The 18,059-nt window shown below is 50.1% G+C and overlaps 1 protein-coding gene across 2 annotated transcripts in view; it reads left to right on the forward strand.

The window, feature by feature from the left end:
* Positions 1–18,059, forward strand: part of ncanb (neurocan b) — a 264,578-nt gene that overhangs the window by 66,135 nt on the left and 180,384 nt on the right. For both annotated transcript variants that reach the window (XM_038777606.1, XM_038777605.1), the window contains exons 2-3: positions 6,504–6,583; positions 11,510–11,911. In XM_038777606.1, coding sequence (XP_038633534.1) covers positions 6,511–6,583; positions 11,510–11,911 — 475 coding nt within the window. In that variant the 5' untranslated portion in view covers positions 6,504–6,510. The remainder of the gene's footprint in view (positions 1–6,503; positions 6,584–11,509; positions 11,912–18,059) is intronic.

Here is an 18,059-nt window from a genome sequence, read left to right on the forward strand (position 1 = left end):
CTTGGAATGTTTTACTACATTGAAGGTGCTATATAAATGCGAAAGAAGGAATACCTTGCATTTAGATAGTGCCTTTCACCACCTCAGAGCCTCCCCAAAGCACTTTATGGCAAATGAGCCACTTTCAAAGTGTAGTCACTGTTGTATTGTTGGAAACGCAGCCATCTGGGCACAGTAAGATCCCACAAAGAGCAATCTGACAATGGCCCAGATCATCTGTTTCTGGTTATGTTGGTCAAGTGATAAATATCGGCCTGGACATTGGGGAGAACTCCCCTGCTCCTCTTCAAATAGTACCATGCGATCTTTTATGAGGGTTTAACGTCACATCTGAGCGTCTCAGGCAGTGCAGCGCCAGAGTATCCATTTTGTGCTCCATTCTCTGCCCAGTGTTGACCCACTCAGACATGGATAACATGGCTTACAGCGCTGGAGGAGGCCATTCTTCCCGCTCTGGCTGTGCCAGCCCCTGGCCAATTACTTCCACATCTTGTTCCTTTCCCATAGCCTTGACATTTTTTCATTTTTAATTATTGATTCAATTTACTCTCTAAAAGTTATGAAAGTTCTAAAAGTTCAAATCATAACAACCTGCCGTGTTAAATTGGAACTCTCCTCGCTCTGAAGGATAATTGAAGAAAAGGTTCTGAACATGAATTAATTTTTACATAGGGTCACTGAGTATTGCAACACAGAAAGAGGCCATTCAGCCCATTGAGTCCATGTTGAGCAATCCTATGCAGTTCCTTGAGCAGTTCTATGCATTATCGGCAGCTCTTCAAATATGCTTCCCTAATTGTCCATCCAATTTCCTTTTGAAATCATTGCTTGCCTCTGCTTCTGCCACCCTCATAGGCAGCTGGTTCCAGGTCGTGTTTTTCGTCACATTTTTCCCTGTATTTATTTCCCCAAATCTTAAATCTGTGTCCCCTAACCCTTTTACCACCAGTTAATAGCTTTGCTTTGTCTGCCTTATCCAAACCTGTCAACCGTACCAGCCTCCCCAGACAGGCGCCGGAATGTGGCGACTAGGGGCTTTTCACAGTAACTTCATTGAAGCCTACTCGTGACAATAAGCAATTTTCATTTTTTCGTTTCATAATCTCTTGTGCGTCTCTATCAAATCCCCCACTAAATCTCCTTTGATCCATGTAGAACAATTCCAGCTTCTCCGACCTAACCTTGGAGCTAAAATCCATGAAATAATTCTGGTAAAACCTCCTTTGCATCCTGGAGGACCCTTGCATCCTTCTGAAAACGTGCTGTCTGGTGTTTAGTGTTAGCCCATCGGCAATGTTTCGCCCTCTTATTTCGCTCTTTCCCAGCAGCACAGGTGGTCGCAAGTGACGTTCAGCCTGTGGCCATCAGTTTGAACGTATTCTGACACTCGGATAGTCCCACTTCTCAATTGGATATCTGGCTCTCTAGTGTAGGATCCGTTACTCCTGCGTCGGTTGTTCTCACTGGGAGCCGGTTCCACACTCGCTGCGCAGGGCGCACGGAGGGAGAGAGCGGGAGAACTTTCCCTCCCACCATTTACCCACTGACGTCCATTTGAGGCCATCGCTCTCGGAATGCACTCCATCTTGGAGAAGCAATACTTCCATTCCTGCAGTCTCCACCATCCCTCCTGTGGGCCGATGAAGTACAAGTTTTTCAAGGTGTCTAGCCTGCAAGTGGTTAGGTATTGGAATGCACTGGCACAGTGGTTAGCACTGCTGCCTCACAGCACCGAGGACCTTTGTTCGATCCTGGCCCTGGGTCACTGTCCGTGTGGAGTTTGCACATTCTCCCCGTGTCTGCGTGGGGCTCACCCCCACAACCCAAAGATGTGCAGGGTAGCTGGATTGGCCACGCTAAATTGTCCCTTAATTGGAATTTTTTTAAAAACAGAAAAAAAGGAATTGGAATGTACTGACCGCCGACTATATAGATTCAACAGTGGCCTTCCAAAGAAATTAGATAAATACATGATTGAGAATTAATTGTTGAGATAAGAAGAAAGAGGGGGTTTGCAGTGATAAGGGGGGAGTGGGATTGTTGTTTGAAAGAGCTGGTTTTGACACGATGGGCTGAATGACATCCTTCTGATCTGCATTCTTCTACGATCACATGTGGTTCAGTTGACACCACCCTCGTCTCCAAGTGACAAGCTTCTGGGTTGGTCCCACAGAAATCCCTGGTTCTGACTGAAAGCCGGGGTGCAGCTCCCCAGCTGCACAAACCAGGTTTCACTACACATCTTGAGCCTCTCTAAAGAAAAAGAAAACAAATGAGTGGGCGGGGTGTACGGCCTGGTGGGGCGGGGCCGATAGAGCCAATTGGGGCACTATCGTTAAAGGACGTCCCGATCAGAACTGAACATCAACATCCCGCCTACCCTCTCCCCACCATGGCAATATCGTCAGCGCTCCCCCCCCCCCCCCCCAACATCAGTGCCTGCAAGTCCCCCCCTTCAAAGACATTGGTGCCGTCCTCCCCTCCCCTCACCACACATAACAGGAAAGCCCCACCGGCCCCAGAGGGCCCTCCCCTGGCACTGCCCTCTGGCACAGGTTGACACAGCGCCGACCCGGAATTGTCACCCTGGCAGTGCCGCATTGTGCCAAGGCAGTGCCAGTTGGCAGTACCAGGGCTCTGCCCAGTCATGGGCTCTCCCCTATCGTCTACCTACCTTTGTGCCCTGGAGAGACCCCTTTGACTGAATCTCATTTTTAAGATAGCTGTTGTAAACCTTGCCAATGTCACATCACTTTGTTGAAGTTTGAATATTCAGTGATGAGGGCAGGGGGGGGGGGGCTGCCTAATCATATTCAAATTTATTGACTTCCATTAAGTGACATCACTGACGAAGGGTGGGTAAAATCGGGAAATGCGATATCTCTGGAGAGAATCGCTGAAAATACCCCCCCCCCCCCCCCCCCCCCCCCCCACCACCCTGCCTCCTTCCTCGTGGAGCCTTAACTTCTTCCTTGGTGTATGGGTGAAGACGAGGCCCAAAGGGGCAGAACCACAAAGTCGATGGCAGACTGTTCAGGACAGAAGTTGGGAAACAATCCTTCAAGGATGGTAAAAGTGTGGCATTCTCTCCCACAAAAAGCAGTAGATGCTGGCTCAATTAACAAGTTGATGATTTAACATATGAGTTTGATAGATGTTTATTAAACATGGATAGATTGAGTTATAATACAGGTCAGCCATTATCTCTTCCAATGGTAGAACGGGTTTGAGGGGCTGAATGGCCACTGCTTGTTCCTATGTCCCTCATTGCCCCCTGTGAATTGAGCTCAGGGACAACTCATCTCAGTTCCAAATTACTTAGCCACATTACGAATAGTATCCAGTGTTTGGCAGCTTGCTTCGGAAAGGCCCTAAGAGTGGTTGGCAGGGGAACTGGGAACTGTCACAATGATGGATTGAAGATTTTCAATTGAAGGTGCAGTTGGCACACACGGAAGAGGGGAGGGATTGGGAAAAGGGGACCTTTATTCCCTGTGCTACGTGAATTTAATTGTTGATCATTTCTGTGTGAAATGTGCTGCTTACTGGTGAGGGAATGTTTAATGCCTGTCCCTCCTAGTTGGGTTTTCTTATGCCAATGCAGCTGGTTTCATGGTGCCAGCCCATATATATATCGCCAGATTTATTCCATTCCCTTTTACAAGTTATGTTCTCGCAATTCAAACTCACAGCCTCTAAGTTGCTGGTCGTGTACCATGACATGCCCTGTTGTACCCTGGCTGGATTTTGATTTTATTTGGGGGTTGATAGGGAAAAGCTATCCCCACTGGTGAAAGGATTGAGAGCGAGAGGGCACGGACTTAATCAATGGAGCCACAAGGAGAACCTTTTCCACGCAGTGAGTGGTTAAGATCTGGGAGGCGATTCTCCGAGTCCTGGGCCGGAGAATCGCCGCGACTGCGCCACGAAATGCGGAGAATCGAAGCCATTTGCGCCGGCGCCGTTCACCCCTGGTCGCTGCCGGCGGGAACTCTGCACGAAGGGCCGGGGGGGGGGCGACCTGTGGGGCGGGGAAAAGCGATCCTTCACCGGGGGGGCCTCCGATGGCGTCTGGCCCGCAATCAGGGCCCATCGATTGGCGGTCTGGCCTTTGCTGCCCACCCCCCCCCCCCATGCAGGAAAGTAGGACCTACTTTCCTGCACGGCTGGCCCCGAAACACCGACCCCATTTTGAGTCGGGGCCGGCGCGCAGAAGAAGTCCCCCGCGCATGCGCAGATTAGCGCGGCCCAACTGCGCATGCGTGGGTTGGCGCGGCACCCATTTGGCGCCGCAAAAGGAGTCTGGAGCGGCGTGAACCGTTCCAGCGCCGTGCTGGCCCCCTGTGGGGGCCAGAATCAGTCGTACCTGGGCCCTGTTCGCGCTGTTGTGAAAGGCGACCGTGCTCACGACGGCGCGAGCACTTGGGCTCCATTTTGGAGAATCGCCCCCTGGAGTGCCCTGTGTGAGAGTGTGGCAGAGGCAGGTTCACTCGAGGCATTCCAGAGGGAATTAGGTTATTATCTGAAAAGAAAGAATGCGCAGGGACAAGGGGAGAAGGCGGGACAGGGACACCCCATGAATTGTTCACTTGGAGGGCTGGGGCAGACACAATGGACTGAATGGCCTCCCTCTGCGCTGTAACAATTCTGTGTTTTTGTTACACATCATCACTGTAATGAACAGGATTCATCATCTGTGACAAAACTGCCTTGCTTAACCAGTCCCACAAAACAATGTAATATTCGCTGCCTTATCTGCCTTGATTTGTTGTGCTATTATTTGACAGTAACAATGAGCACAAACGTCCTGGCTGGGATTTTCCGTTGCGAGTCCCTCCCCACTATCGCTGCGAGCGTGGAGGGAGAATTGGGTGCTCAGCAAAACCTCCCATTAATGCCGACGGGACTGGAGATTCCCGTTGCCGTGAACGGATGGAGAATTCTGCCTGCTGTCATTAGTTTGGCATGACTGCCCCCCCCCCCCGGGGGTTGTGCTGATTTTAACTGTATACCTTCTGGAGAAGGGTCATATTGGGGAGGGGGGGGGGGGAGGCAGGATCAGGGTTTTGAACTTGATGATCAGCCATGATCATAATGAATGGCAGAGCAAGCTGGAAGGGCCGAATGGCTTCCGGCTTCTCCTATAATTTCTAAGTTTCTATCCGGACCTGAAACACATTCTCCGGTCCCCCCAGCTGAGTGTTTCCCGGCAGCACGCCATTCGCTGACGGCGGGATTCTATCCTTGTGCCTCTTGTCAGTGGGATTTCCCATTGAAACCATCCCATGCCGTTGGGCAACCCACTGACCGGGATCCGCCGCCAGCGAGAAAAGTGAATCCCGATGATCGGAGAATTCCGGCCTCTGTCTCTCTCAGATTTCTAGCGTTCCCAGTATTTTGCTTCTATCTGATTTTAAGTGGCCTCTCTCCTTAGGGCAACATTCCTGCCCATTTCAAAGCTTCAACCCACATTGATTCCCTCCAATATTCCCCATTTTCAACCACCTCGGGATATTTTACAACATTAAGGGCACTATATAAATGCAAATTGTTATATGTTACATCGAACATAGAACATATAGTGCAGAAGGAGGCCATTCGGCCCATTGGGTCTGCACCAACCCACTTAAGCCCTCACTTCCACCCTATCCCCGTAACCCAATAATCCCTCCTAACCTTTTTTGGCCATTAAGGGTAATTTACCATGGCCAATCCACTCAACCTGCACGTCTTTGGGCTGTGGGAGGAAACCGGAGCACCCGGAGGAAACCCACGCAGACACGGGGTGAACGTGCAGACTCCGCACAGACAGTGACCCAGCCGGGGAATCGAACTTGGGACCCTGGCGCTGTGAAGCCACAGTGCTATCCACTTGTGCTACCGTGCTGCCCTACATGTATGTGTTCATAAATATATATATGTCTGTGCTCATACGCACGCATATCTGGGTCTGGGTGGGGTTTACCTTGTATAACAAACGACATGGCCAGAATGGTCTCCTGGTTTCAATAACTTGATCGCAATTTAAAATCGGAGTTTGACAGGGTAAGACTGGAAATTTTCATATTTTCCATTTCCCACCATTGGCTGTTTAAAAATAAAAACCCGTATCTGTTGCACCTTTCAAGTGGTCACATTAATTTTTGGGTGGGTAGGGGAGTGTATTGATATTGTGACGTCCAGGACATTGTCGTAGCTGCATGGGCCGAGGGGATCTTTTACTGTCTGCCACTGTTCATCTGTCTAACTGTTTCCGTTGCCTCTCCTGCAGTGAAGTTGCGACCAGTAAACTGTGCGCCAAGCCTCTGAAATATTTATTGTGCGGTGTCTGATGTTTCAGAGCTGGTGGGGGGGGGGCCGAGGTGGGGGGGGGGGGGGGGGGGGGGGGGGGGGGCTGGGCTAGCAAGAGCGATATCACCGAAGAGGCAGTCAGTTCCACAAGCAGCTATCATTTGAGCCCTTTGGGAATAATCCCCAGAGAAACCTTCTCTTTCCTCTTTCAGGTTAAGCATGCTCCATGTACCTCTTCACATCGCCTGGCTGTGCCTCTGCCTGGTTCCTGCTGCATCTCCGCACAAGACAGGTAGGATTGCGACTTACACTTTGGGGGCAGGGCGAATGTTCGTGGGTGTGTGGAGTTCAGCAGCTCTCAGATTTAAAGAAATTCTCCTTCGCAGACTCTTACTGGCCTGTTTGCACAGAGACAGTCTTCAGAAACAAATAAATAGCAATTCCATTATGTCTTTCCACAGGCTCAGCTTGCCCCCCCCCCCCCCCCCTCCAAGTGTTTTGCAGCCAATGAATACTTTAGAATTGTAGTCAATGCTGCAATGCAGGAAACCCAGCAGCCAATTGATGCACAGCAAGCTCCCAGAGACTGGGATGGTTTGGCACAGTGGGCGAAGCAGCTGGCTTGTGATGCAGAACAATGCCAGCAGCGCGGGTTCAATTCCCGTACCGGCCTCCCCGAACAGGCGCCGGAATGTGGTGACGAGGGGCTTTTCACAGTAACTTCATTGAAGCCTACTTGTGACAATAAGCGCATATTATTATGATGAAATAAATAATCAGATAATCAAGGTTGGATGCCGGTTGAAGGTAATTATTTACCAGGAGGGAGGTCTTGTGGCCCAGTGGTAGTGCCCCTATCTTTTTACCAGAGGCTCCGGGCTCAAGTCTAACACAAGGGCTGGTTGGCCACGGAAGGAGCATTTATAATGTGGTTCAATGGGTTGACAATCAGCTCAGGAATCCTTCCATCACTTCCCCACTGTTCCCCAAAGGTAAAAAAGTTTGTGTGTGTGTGTGTTTGAAGACAAAAAAAACACCAGGACATGGAGGAAACTCTACTCTGGATGCTGGGCTCTTTTATATCCTGGGAGGGCGGTTTAACTTTAATGCCTCACCCAAAACATAGCACCTCCAACAGTGTCAGTCTATATTTTGTGCTTAACTCGCTGCATCTGTCCTATAGATGGATGCCAATTCCCCTGGCACAATTTCAAGGGGGAGCAGGGGAATTTTCTCTGGTGTCCTGACCAATATGAATCCCTCATCCAACATCACAAAAACAGATTATCGCGTTGTTCTCACAGCGGTGTTTGTGGGAGCTTGCTGTGCACAAAATTGGCTGCTGTGTTTCTTATATTACAACAGCGAGCACACTTCAAAAAGCACATCAATAACGGCACTTTGAGATGCTCTGAAGTCGTGAAAGGTGCTATATCAATGAAAATTATTAACCCTTTCCTGGGGAACTTTTCTGGAGCACTCGATAATGCTTCTAGACAGGAAGAGGTCCTGTTGATGCTGTATTAACTGTCCTGGAAAGGACTGAGACTTTCTAGGTTGGTGCAAAAGTCTAATGATTCACACAGTGGAACGGCAAAAGATCATCGTCGAAGCATAAATGAGGTTAATTCAGCCAAAGAGACCATTCACTTGATCCAATAGTGCAGCCTAATCTTTAGTGGAAATAACAAATTTGCGTCAAGGGTTTAAATTTAGATATTCTAAAGAGTTGGATTGCACTCTCCAGGAAGGCATTATGGGCTAGTTGATCTCCACTTCTGCAGCACAGCATAGCGTTTCACACTTCTGATCTTACATTTTAAGATCTTACATTTTAATCACAAATCTTCATGATTTTGTAGCATTATATATTACCCGAGCTAGTACTAAATTACATTGCATCTCGTTAAACCTCAGCTGGCATCAGTTGCCAACTTGTCCATTCTGCATTATCCCTGGAGAAATATGACTTATTGGAATCACAGAATCATAGAATTCCTTCAGTGCAGAAGGAGGCCATTCGGCCCATCGAATCTGCACCGACTCTCTGAAAGAGCACTCAACCTAGGCCCACTCCCCATAAATCAGGTAACCCCACCTAACCTTTGAACGCTAAGAGACAATTAGTATGGCCAACCCACTTAACCTGCACATCTTTGGACTGTGGGAGGAAACCGGAGCACCCGGCGGAAACCCACGCACACACGGGAATAAATTGCAAACTCCACACAGACAGTACCTGAGGCCGGAATCGAACCTGGGTTCCTGGTGCTGTGAGGCAGCAGTTCTAACCACTGTGCCACCGTGCTGCCATTCTTGTCTCCCTCGTTCAATAACTTTGTCCTTTATTGCTTCACGGGTGTAAGGCCAGCATTTATTGCCCATCCCCAATTGCCCTGAGGGGTCAGTTAAGAGTCAACCACATTGCTGTGCATCTGGAGTCATATGTAGGCCAGACCAGGTAAGGATGGCAGATTTCCTTCCCGAAAGGACATTAGTGAACCAGATGGGGTTTTTTTAAACAACAATAGACAATGATTTTATGGTCATCATTAGACCTTTAATTCCAGATAGTTTATTGAGTTTAATCACTGGGGTTTGAACCCATGTCGTCAGGCCATTATCCTGGATCTCTGGATTACTAGTCCAGTGACAATACCACCATGTATCCCCTCCCACTAATTACCCTTCAAACTGAGTGGGCGGAATTCTCTGCTCCCGGGAAAAATCGGGAGGGCCGTCGTGAACTCGGCCGAGTTTCACGACGGCCTCGGAGGCCGCTCCTCGCCCCCTATTCTCCCCTCCCGGCGGGGCTAGGAGCGGCGCTCCGTAAATCTCGGCCGCGGGGGCATCGCGCCGAGAATGACGCGGCCGGCGCGCCTAATGACGTCAGCCGCGCATGTGCAGGTTGGCTGGCTCCAACCCGCGCATGCGCGGCTGACATCACGACGCTGACAGCTCGAACCCGCGCATGCGCGGTGGCCGTCTTTTCCCTCAGCCGCCCCGCAAGACGTGGCGGCTTGATCTTGCGGGGCGGCGGAGGGGAAATAGTGCGTCCGATTGAGACGCCGGCCCGACGATCGGTGCGCACCGATCGCGGGCCTGTCCCCTCCCGAGCAGAGTCATGGTGCTCTTTCCCCTGTACTCCCCCCCACAAGCCCCAAACGGGTATATCTCACCCGTTTCACGACGGCAGCGACCAGGTGTGTCTGCCACCGTCGTGAAACGGTCGCGAACGGCAGGCCGCTTGGCCCATCCGGGTCGGAGAATCGCCGTTCACCGTGAAAAACGGCGAGCGGCGATTCTGCCGAGCGGGGGGGGGGGGGGGGGGGGGTGGAGAGAATCACTGGGGGCGCTGGGGGTGGGGGTGAATTTGTCGAGGGGCCCTCCCGCGATTCTCCCACGCCGCGTGGGGAGAGGAGAATCGCGCTCAGTGACATTTAGGCCATTCCAGAGTGACCCACATTGCCATGTTGTCTGGGGTCACATGTAGGCCTGACCAGCTAAGGATGGTAGATTTCCTTCCCTGCAGTGAACCAGATGGGTTTTTTACCACAATCAGTGACAGCTTCGCAGTCGCCATTACTGAGACGAGCTTCATATTCCAGTTTTTTCCTCTGTATTATTAATTGGATTTAAATTTTGCCAGTGGCCATGATGGGATTTGATCCCAGGTTCCCTGAGCACTGGCCTGGGTCTCTGGGTTCCTAGTCCAGTGACATTGCCACCACACCACCATCTCCCTCCAATCATTGAACTGAATGAGTTGTCCTCCCGATTGATAAAGTGTGGTACCAACAAACGTCCAGCTGATAGTTTCATTTTATTTTTTATTATGTGGGCGGCGCGGTGGCACAGTGGTTAGCACTGCTGCCTCACAGCGCCAGGGACCCTGGTTTGATTCCGACTTTGGGCAACTGTCTGCGCGGAGTCTGCACTTTCTCCCAGTATCTGCGTGGGTTTCCTCCGGGTGCTCCCGTTTCCTCCCACAGTCCAAAGATGTGCAGGTTAGGTGCTACATTGCCCCTTAGTGTCCAAAAGGTTAGACTGGTTTACGGGGAGAGGGCGGGGGCGTGGGCCTAGATGTGGTGCTCTTTCGGTGGGTTGGTGCAGACTTGATGGGCTGAATGACCTGTTTCTGCCTGTAGGGATTCTATGATTCTATGATTAATGGGAGATGGGAAAAGCCGGAGGCCATTCACCCCTCTAACTGCTACTCCAACTCAATTAGGTCCGGATCTTAACTCTATTTGAAAATGAAAATGAAATGAAAATCGCTTATTGTCACGAGTAGGCTTCAATGAAGTTACTGTGAAAAGCCCCTAGTCGCCACATTCCGTCTGGGGAGGCTGGTACGGGAATCGAACTGTGCTGCTGGCCTGTTTGGTCTGCTTTAAAAGCCAGCGATTTAGCCCAGTGAGCTATTTACCGATCTTTGTTCTGTATCTCTTGCTCTGCAAAAATCTGTTCTTCAAGATATCAGTTGACCCAATATAGAAGAGAGGGAGACCCAGAATTCTACTAATGCGTTCGTTGTGCATAAAAAGCAACCTGAATTCACTCCTTCCTCCACTTGTTGGCCAATACAAACATGATGGGCCGAATGGCCTCCTTGTGTGCTGGAAATGTCTATGATTTCGGCCAAATTTTAAGAATATCCCCTCTTGTTCTGGCTTCCCGTAACCAGAGGAAACAGTTCCTCTGTGTCCATTTTATCGAATCCCTTTATCATTTTAGACACCTCAATTAAGTCGTCCCTCAACCATCTAAACTTAACGAAACCCAAGAGTGGCATTGGCCACCCATGTTCGTAGTCTAACCCTACATGGTTAATATACCTTTCCTCAGACCCTGAACTCCAGGAGGGGTCTGACATTGTCTCTGCACATCTGGGGCATTGTAACTTGTTACAGGCAACCTGAAGGGCAACGTATGTGCTGTGTACTGCGTGCTCTGGCATGGTTTCTGGCTTCTAATATGCTTCACCTACCATCCCTAGACAGGCTGTATTCTTACTCTGGTACCTGCTTCAAACGGGTTTGTTAGCATTATGTAAATGGCAGGTTAGGAACATTATTCTGTGGGAGAACAAAGGAGAACATTAAATTTGAAAGATGCAGAGTACTAGAGGAAAGGCAAATTTCAGAACTTTTGATAATGTGCGATGTATACTAATGACTTCCTTTTGATCTTGTTCATCCCCTCCGCCCAATAACAGGTGAGAACGATTATGAGAAGATAGTGAATATAAAGAAGGTCCAACATCAGCCCGTCATCAGGGGATTAGCGGATTCGGCACTCCTTCCCTGCGTTTTCTCAGTGCTTCCGAACTCAGCCATTGACCCCTCTTTGCTGCCGGACCCTCCACGCATCAAATGGACGAAGGTCTTGCTGGAAGGTGGGAGCAGGAAGGAAATCCCAGTGCTGGTAGCCAAGAACAACACAGTGAAGCTAAACCCGGCCTACCAAGGCAGGGTCAGCCTGCCCGGGTACGGCCCGTTCCATTACAACGCCAGCTTGGAAATTGTCGCTCTGCGAGAAAGCGACGCGGGCATCTATCAGTGCGAAGTGGTGGTGGGGATTGATGACGAGCAGGACACTGTCCCGCTGGAGGTGCTGGGTAAGTCACTGGAGAAGGAGTTGCTGCAATACACAAACGCAATAAAAGCAAAAAAAAAACTGAGGTGCACTCCCTAAATAAAAGAACTTGCATTTATCTCGTCCAGTCACAACCTAAGGATGCCCAAGAGTGCTTTATGTATAACTTTGTCGTGTGGCCACTGTTGTAAATGTGACACTCAATTTGCATTGTTCCTCAATCCGCAATGAGACGACGACCACATTCAGTGACGTTATTTGAGGGAAATATTGTGACTCGAACGCCATGGAGAACAACCCCCCCTCCCCTCATCCCACCCACTCTTCTTCAAAGTCGCACCATGGGATTCATTTTACATCCATTCAGTTTGCCCAGATGGAGCTTTGGTTCAATTGGGTTTGGTTCAATGACTCATAACTACCCTCTGAAATGGCCCAGCAAACCACTCGGTTCAAGGGCAATTAGGGATGGGCAATAAACACAAGAAAGGGAAAAGGGAGAAAAAGAGACCATGCAACATCATCAAGATGGAGAGGCAGCACTGCCGGGATGGTCTCCTTCTGTACTGTGGCCATTCCCAGATTCTGCCGGGATGGTCTCCTTCTGTACTGTGGCCATTCCCAGATTCTGCGAAAGGAGGGAGACGACAGTTGGCTGATGGGTGAAGGCCAGAGGCCCTCGCTTACAAGATAAGCTAAACTACAACGTGCAGGTTTGACTCTGCGCACGAGTTCTCAATGCCGACCTTAGCGAAGTGTGCGACTGAGTTGTAGGAAAGTAGAAGGAGGTGTAGGCCATTTGGCCCATCGAGCCTGTCCCACCATTCATTTAGATCATGGCAGATCATCCACTTCAATGCGCTTTCACCGTATCCCCGATGTCATTAATATCCAGAAGTCTATCTTTAATATGTTCAATGACTGAGAATCCACAGCTCCTCTGGGATGGAGAAATCCAAAGATTCAGCAGACTGAGTGAAGAGTTTCCTCTTTATCTTGGTCCTAAGTGGCCCGCCTCTTATCCGAATACTGTGTCCTCTGGTTCTAGACTCACCGGCCTTGGGGAAACACCTTATCCACATTCACCCTGTCACACCCTGTAAGGACTTTCTAAGTTTCAATCAGATCCCTTCTCATCCTTCGGAACTCGGGAGAATATGGGCCCAATTTCCTCAACATTACCTCATTCAACATCAGTGGGGACTCGGTCTTTCCTCTGAACAATGCACATGCTCCAACTTAAAGCGACCATATAGCCCAACAAACAGGCTGCAATTAGCAAAGAATAATCAGGGGGAACTCTCTTCTCCCTCCCACTCTTGAGACCTGAGCCCACAATCCCGTCGAGAACTCATTTCCCTGATTTGAATCCTTCTGTCGTCAGTCACCACGCCTTTAGCTGCAGAGGCCTTCAACTTTTGAATTCCCTTCCTCTTCCTCCCCCTTTCAAGATGGGGAGATGCCGGCGTTGGCCGGGGGTGAGCACAGTAAGAAGTCTGACAACACCAGGTTAAAGTCCCAACAGGTTTGTTTCAAACACTAGCTTTCGGAGCACTGCTCCTTCCTCGTCTGAGGAAGTTTAGAGATTGCAGAGTCGAGCTGTATGAAGGCAGGCTCCCTTTTTCCCCCCCTTAATAACACTGCACCCCAGGCTCGCTAACTTGCCGCTAGTCAGCTGCAGGTTAACTCTCAGTGAGGCTATTGCAATGACTGCCGTTATTAGTCCTGTCACGACGCACCATAGCTACGGAATACACTGGCAGCTGCCACTCACTGGCAGCAGGGAGCCAGATCACAACGCCCACGTTGAATTGCAACTATATTTCATAAATAACAGCAGGCGCCAGGGCAGGGAACATCAAGCTGTAATCTAATGTCAAGGTGCGGGGATGAAGGTTATTAACCACTCGCCCTTCTGAAGTGTGCATTTTTTTTTGTGTCATTCAATCAGGGCAGATAAAACATGCAATCTTTATGAATGTGGCCCAGTCTGTAATTGTGAGTTGCTGTTGCTGATTGCTATGGTTACCGAGCGCTGTTAGCTCCTCCGAGTCAGTGTAGTGTAAGTTGCTGCAGTTTGGGTTTGCGTGCAGTTTTCATGCTCACCACGCAGAGCCACCTGGGTGCTGAGCACTGCACCTCTCTCCCATCTCAAACAGCCTATCAGTGATCAGAAACAAAAATATGGCTTTATCTCGCACCTTTAATGTCCCAAGGTGCTTCAGTGGAGTGTTATTTGACAAAAGTTTGACGCCAAGACAGGAGAGGAGATGCAGGCCAGCTGACCACACGCTTAAGTTAAAGAAGTAGGTCTTAAGGAACGTCTCAAATGAAATTAAAATGAAATTAAAATGAAAGTCGCTTATTGTCACGAGTAGGCTTCAAATGAAGTTACTGTGAAAAGCCCCTAGTCACCACATTCCGGCACCTGTTCGGGGAGGCTGGTATGGGAATTGAACCGTGCTGCTGGCCTGCCTTGGTCTGCTTTTAGCCCTGTGCTAAACCAGCCCTAAATGCAGAGATGTAAGGAGGAAAGGGCGTTTAACGCCGGAAGAAATGGTGTGAAACGGCCACCGATTCCTTGTTTTGCTGGGGGCTAGCAAGACGGTAGCGAAGAGCACTAGTTGCTGATACACCCAGGAGAATTTCCGGGTCTGTGGCTGCGCATGTGCACAGCGGCGGCCTGCAGCGACTGCCTCGTGCTACGTGGTGGAGGCAGCTTGCGGGCCAGGCCCCCAAAATAGTGCCCCTCCTTCGTTCGGCTCGTGCACCCAGGACCAACCCCCCCACAGTGACACCAGCCCCGAATCGGCCCTCCCCCTGACTGTGTGGCAGAACTGGACTGAGTCCGCAGCCGCCGTGCTGAGTTCCTGACGAATGAGACCACACGCGACCCATGCCGTTGGGAACTCGGCTGGACGGGGGCGGAGCATCGGGGGGGGGTCGGGCCTCAGGCAATGTCCTGAGGACGTCAATACGTGGCGTGTCGTAGAGGGTGGAGCATCGCGAAAGTGGTGCCACCCCAGATTTGGTCGGAAACTTGGATTCTCCGGCCAATCGCCGAACGCAATTTTGGCAGCGGCGGCCGGAGAAACAAGCCGCCTGTTCTAGATTACTTGTCCAGTGACATTAATATTACACCTCTGCTTTCTGCTCTAAGCCTCTCTTCAATGTAATAGCAGCTCTGCTCAATCCCTCAGCATGAACTGTGGATATGCATCACTGTAGATACACAAGGGGTTAATGTAAGTACATGTAGACTAGCTAGACACTAGAGGGAGCACCAGAGACATGATACACAGACACTCAACCAATAGGTCAGTAAGCTAGGACACGACCAATGGGCATTCACGATACACACAGAGGCGACACTACCACAGGGGGGCATTACACCAACCCATATATAAAGGACACAGCACACATGATCTTCCTCTTTCCAATGGAGACACTCAGTGAGTACAGACACAGGGTTGATTCAATATCACACCCACCACGTGGATTGTAGCAGACTGGTTTGTCAGTCTGAGTAGCTATAGAAGGATTAACAGTAGTGGCGAACCCGAGTAGGAGAATTGTAAATAATTCAATAAACGTGTTGAAGTTATCTCCACGTTTGAACCTTCCTTTGTCAGAGTGCACATCAAGGAAGTCGCTTATGCTACGCCAAGAGCATAACAAGACATGGTACCAGTGAGTAACTGTCTCAATCCATATCGCTACAACTCAGCAAACAGTGACAACCAGCAACAACACCCAGGCAAGATGATCGAGATCCCGGTTCTGCAGCGGCTCAAGTGCCACGACAATCTCCACGAAAACTGGCGGGCATTCCGGCAAAGGTTTGAGATCTTCCTGGTAGCAGCCGACCTACAAGACGTGGCCGATGCTGAAAAGACAGAGCTTCTGCTCACCATAGCCGGTGCCAGAGCAGAAGAAATCTTTAAAACGTTCAAGTTCTCCAAAGGGCAAAACAGGAGCGACTTCCAGGCAGTCCTGGACAAGTTCAGAAAATACTGCGAGGAAAGCACCATAAAACCAACAGAAAACAGTAAGAGTGGCGCCAGTACTTACCACGAGGCCGAGATCCCAGAGCAGAGAACGACAATTTTGATCAGCGGCCATCTTTGTAAAGGAACTGCACATGCCCAGTTGCGCGAGAAGCGCACAGAACGGGAAGGTCCAATTGCGAAAAAGGCCCCCAGTACAGGAACAGCGATATGCGCATGCGCAAACGCTTCCTACGACTGATGTCACACGCTTCATGATGTCAGAGGCCCCGGACCACGCCCACTTAAAGGGGAAATGTCCCAAAACACGCAAAAAATTCTTAAATCGGTAAAACAAGATTCTTTCACCTGGAACGACAGCACAATGTCTGAAATTCAACCAGTGGCTGAAAGGAACCTCCGCAGAACCCTGCAACAAGCAGTCAGCACCGCCCAAAGAGATGATACAGTCCTTGAATACTCCGACTCCGACCTTTATTTCTTCTTTGGACATCGCAAGCCCAATGCCAGCTCTGACACAAACAGTGATGATATGGTCCTAGAAGACCACGACTCAGATGAAGGTTTTTTCATTAGAGATGGTGACCCCAGTACTGAATCCGACACAGACACTGATGTGTTCTTTGGATTTGAGGATCTTCAGCCCAGCATATGCGACATCCCGACTCGTGAGTGCAGGATTGTGCTGTGGCCTGACACCAAGAGACGGAGAGCGATACAAGCCCACAGAGAGCGGCCTGCTGCCACACACAGCGTGGTCCACGCACCGCGAAGGGTCCCCGACTCCACACAGAGAGTGGTCCACGCACCACAAAGGGTCCCAGCCTCTACACAGGAAGCGATGAAAGTCTCAACAGCGAGACAACTGCACGTCTCCACACAAGAAGTGACTCCAGTGACACAAGCCTCCACAGCAAGCTCGTGGACAGACTCCACGATAGAAAAAATGCAAGACTCCACACCGCAGTCCTTGCATGAACAAGAAGTGACTCTAGTGACACAAGCCTCCATAGCAAGCTTGTGGACAGCCTCCACGATAGAAGCAACGCAAGACTCCAAAGCGCAGTCCTTGCATGAACAAGACCATGAGGGTCTAGCAACCTCCTCTGAGCAACCAGCAGCAGACAATGCAAGTTTGCCATTCTCAAGTGAACAACAGAAAGACTATGACAGTCTGCCATGCTCAAGTGCACAGCAAGAAGACTATGACAGTCTACCACGCTCCAGTGAACAACAAAGCGACTATGACAGTCCACCCACATTGTTTGAGCCAGAAGAAGAAGACTCTGACAGTCTACCCAGCTCATGTAAACAACAAGAAGCTACTGAGGCTCTAACCACTGTATGTGAGACAAGTGACGACAGCATCCCACTTCCCATACCAAATGTGCAATGTGACAGACCTCAGCTAGTGTGTACAGAGGCACTCGACAATCACAGTGAGACCACTGGTGACTCTGGGGACACCACGTTACTTCAAACCTCATTCGCTCGAGCCTCTCCACAAGCAAATACATTCCTGAATGTTTTGACTCCTACTTGGAGCATCAAGAAACCTCAGCTGACTCCAGTGAGCCTGCTATGACTCCAGATGGGGAGCATCGACAAACCAACACTGACTCAGGTGAAACAGACCAGACTCCAGACGGGGAGCATCGACAAACCAACACTGACTCAGGTGAAACAGACCAGACTCCAGATGGGGAGCAACCAAACGCCAAAGCTGATTCAAGTAAGCCGGACATGACTCCAGAAGGGGAGCGCCGCAAACTCAGTGACGGCACGCTCAAGGAAACAGCAGATGCCACAAAGCATGCTGACACGAGTAACTGTGTGAAGGACTCATATTATCCACAGAGTGTGGTCCTTGAGCGCAGCAAACACAACTTCATGACATCTGAAAACCACATCAAAGACGACGACACGATGCATACCAAAGGCAACATCGTCGACAGCAAGCACGACAAAGACTACACCAATAGAACTACGACTGGTACGACATGGTACAACTCTGCCCATGAGGGACACTGTTACTGCTCAGCTCAGTACAATGACATACCATGGCAGGACGATGCATCTTCCCAATTCACGTGTACTGCCCTACCAACAGGCAACCTGGCTTTCAGGGCAGATGCCATCCAACATCGCTACCACAAGCATCGG

Source organism: Scyliorhinus canicula, chromosome 18 (assembly GCF_902713615.1).
Source record: "Scyliorhinus canicula chromosome 18, sScyCan1.1, whole genome shotgun sequence".
Lineage (NCBI taxonomy): Eukaryota > Metazoa > Chordata > Chondrichthyes > Carcharhiniformes > Scyliorhinidae > Scyliorhinus > Scyliorhinus canicula.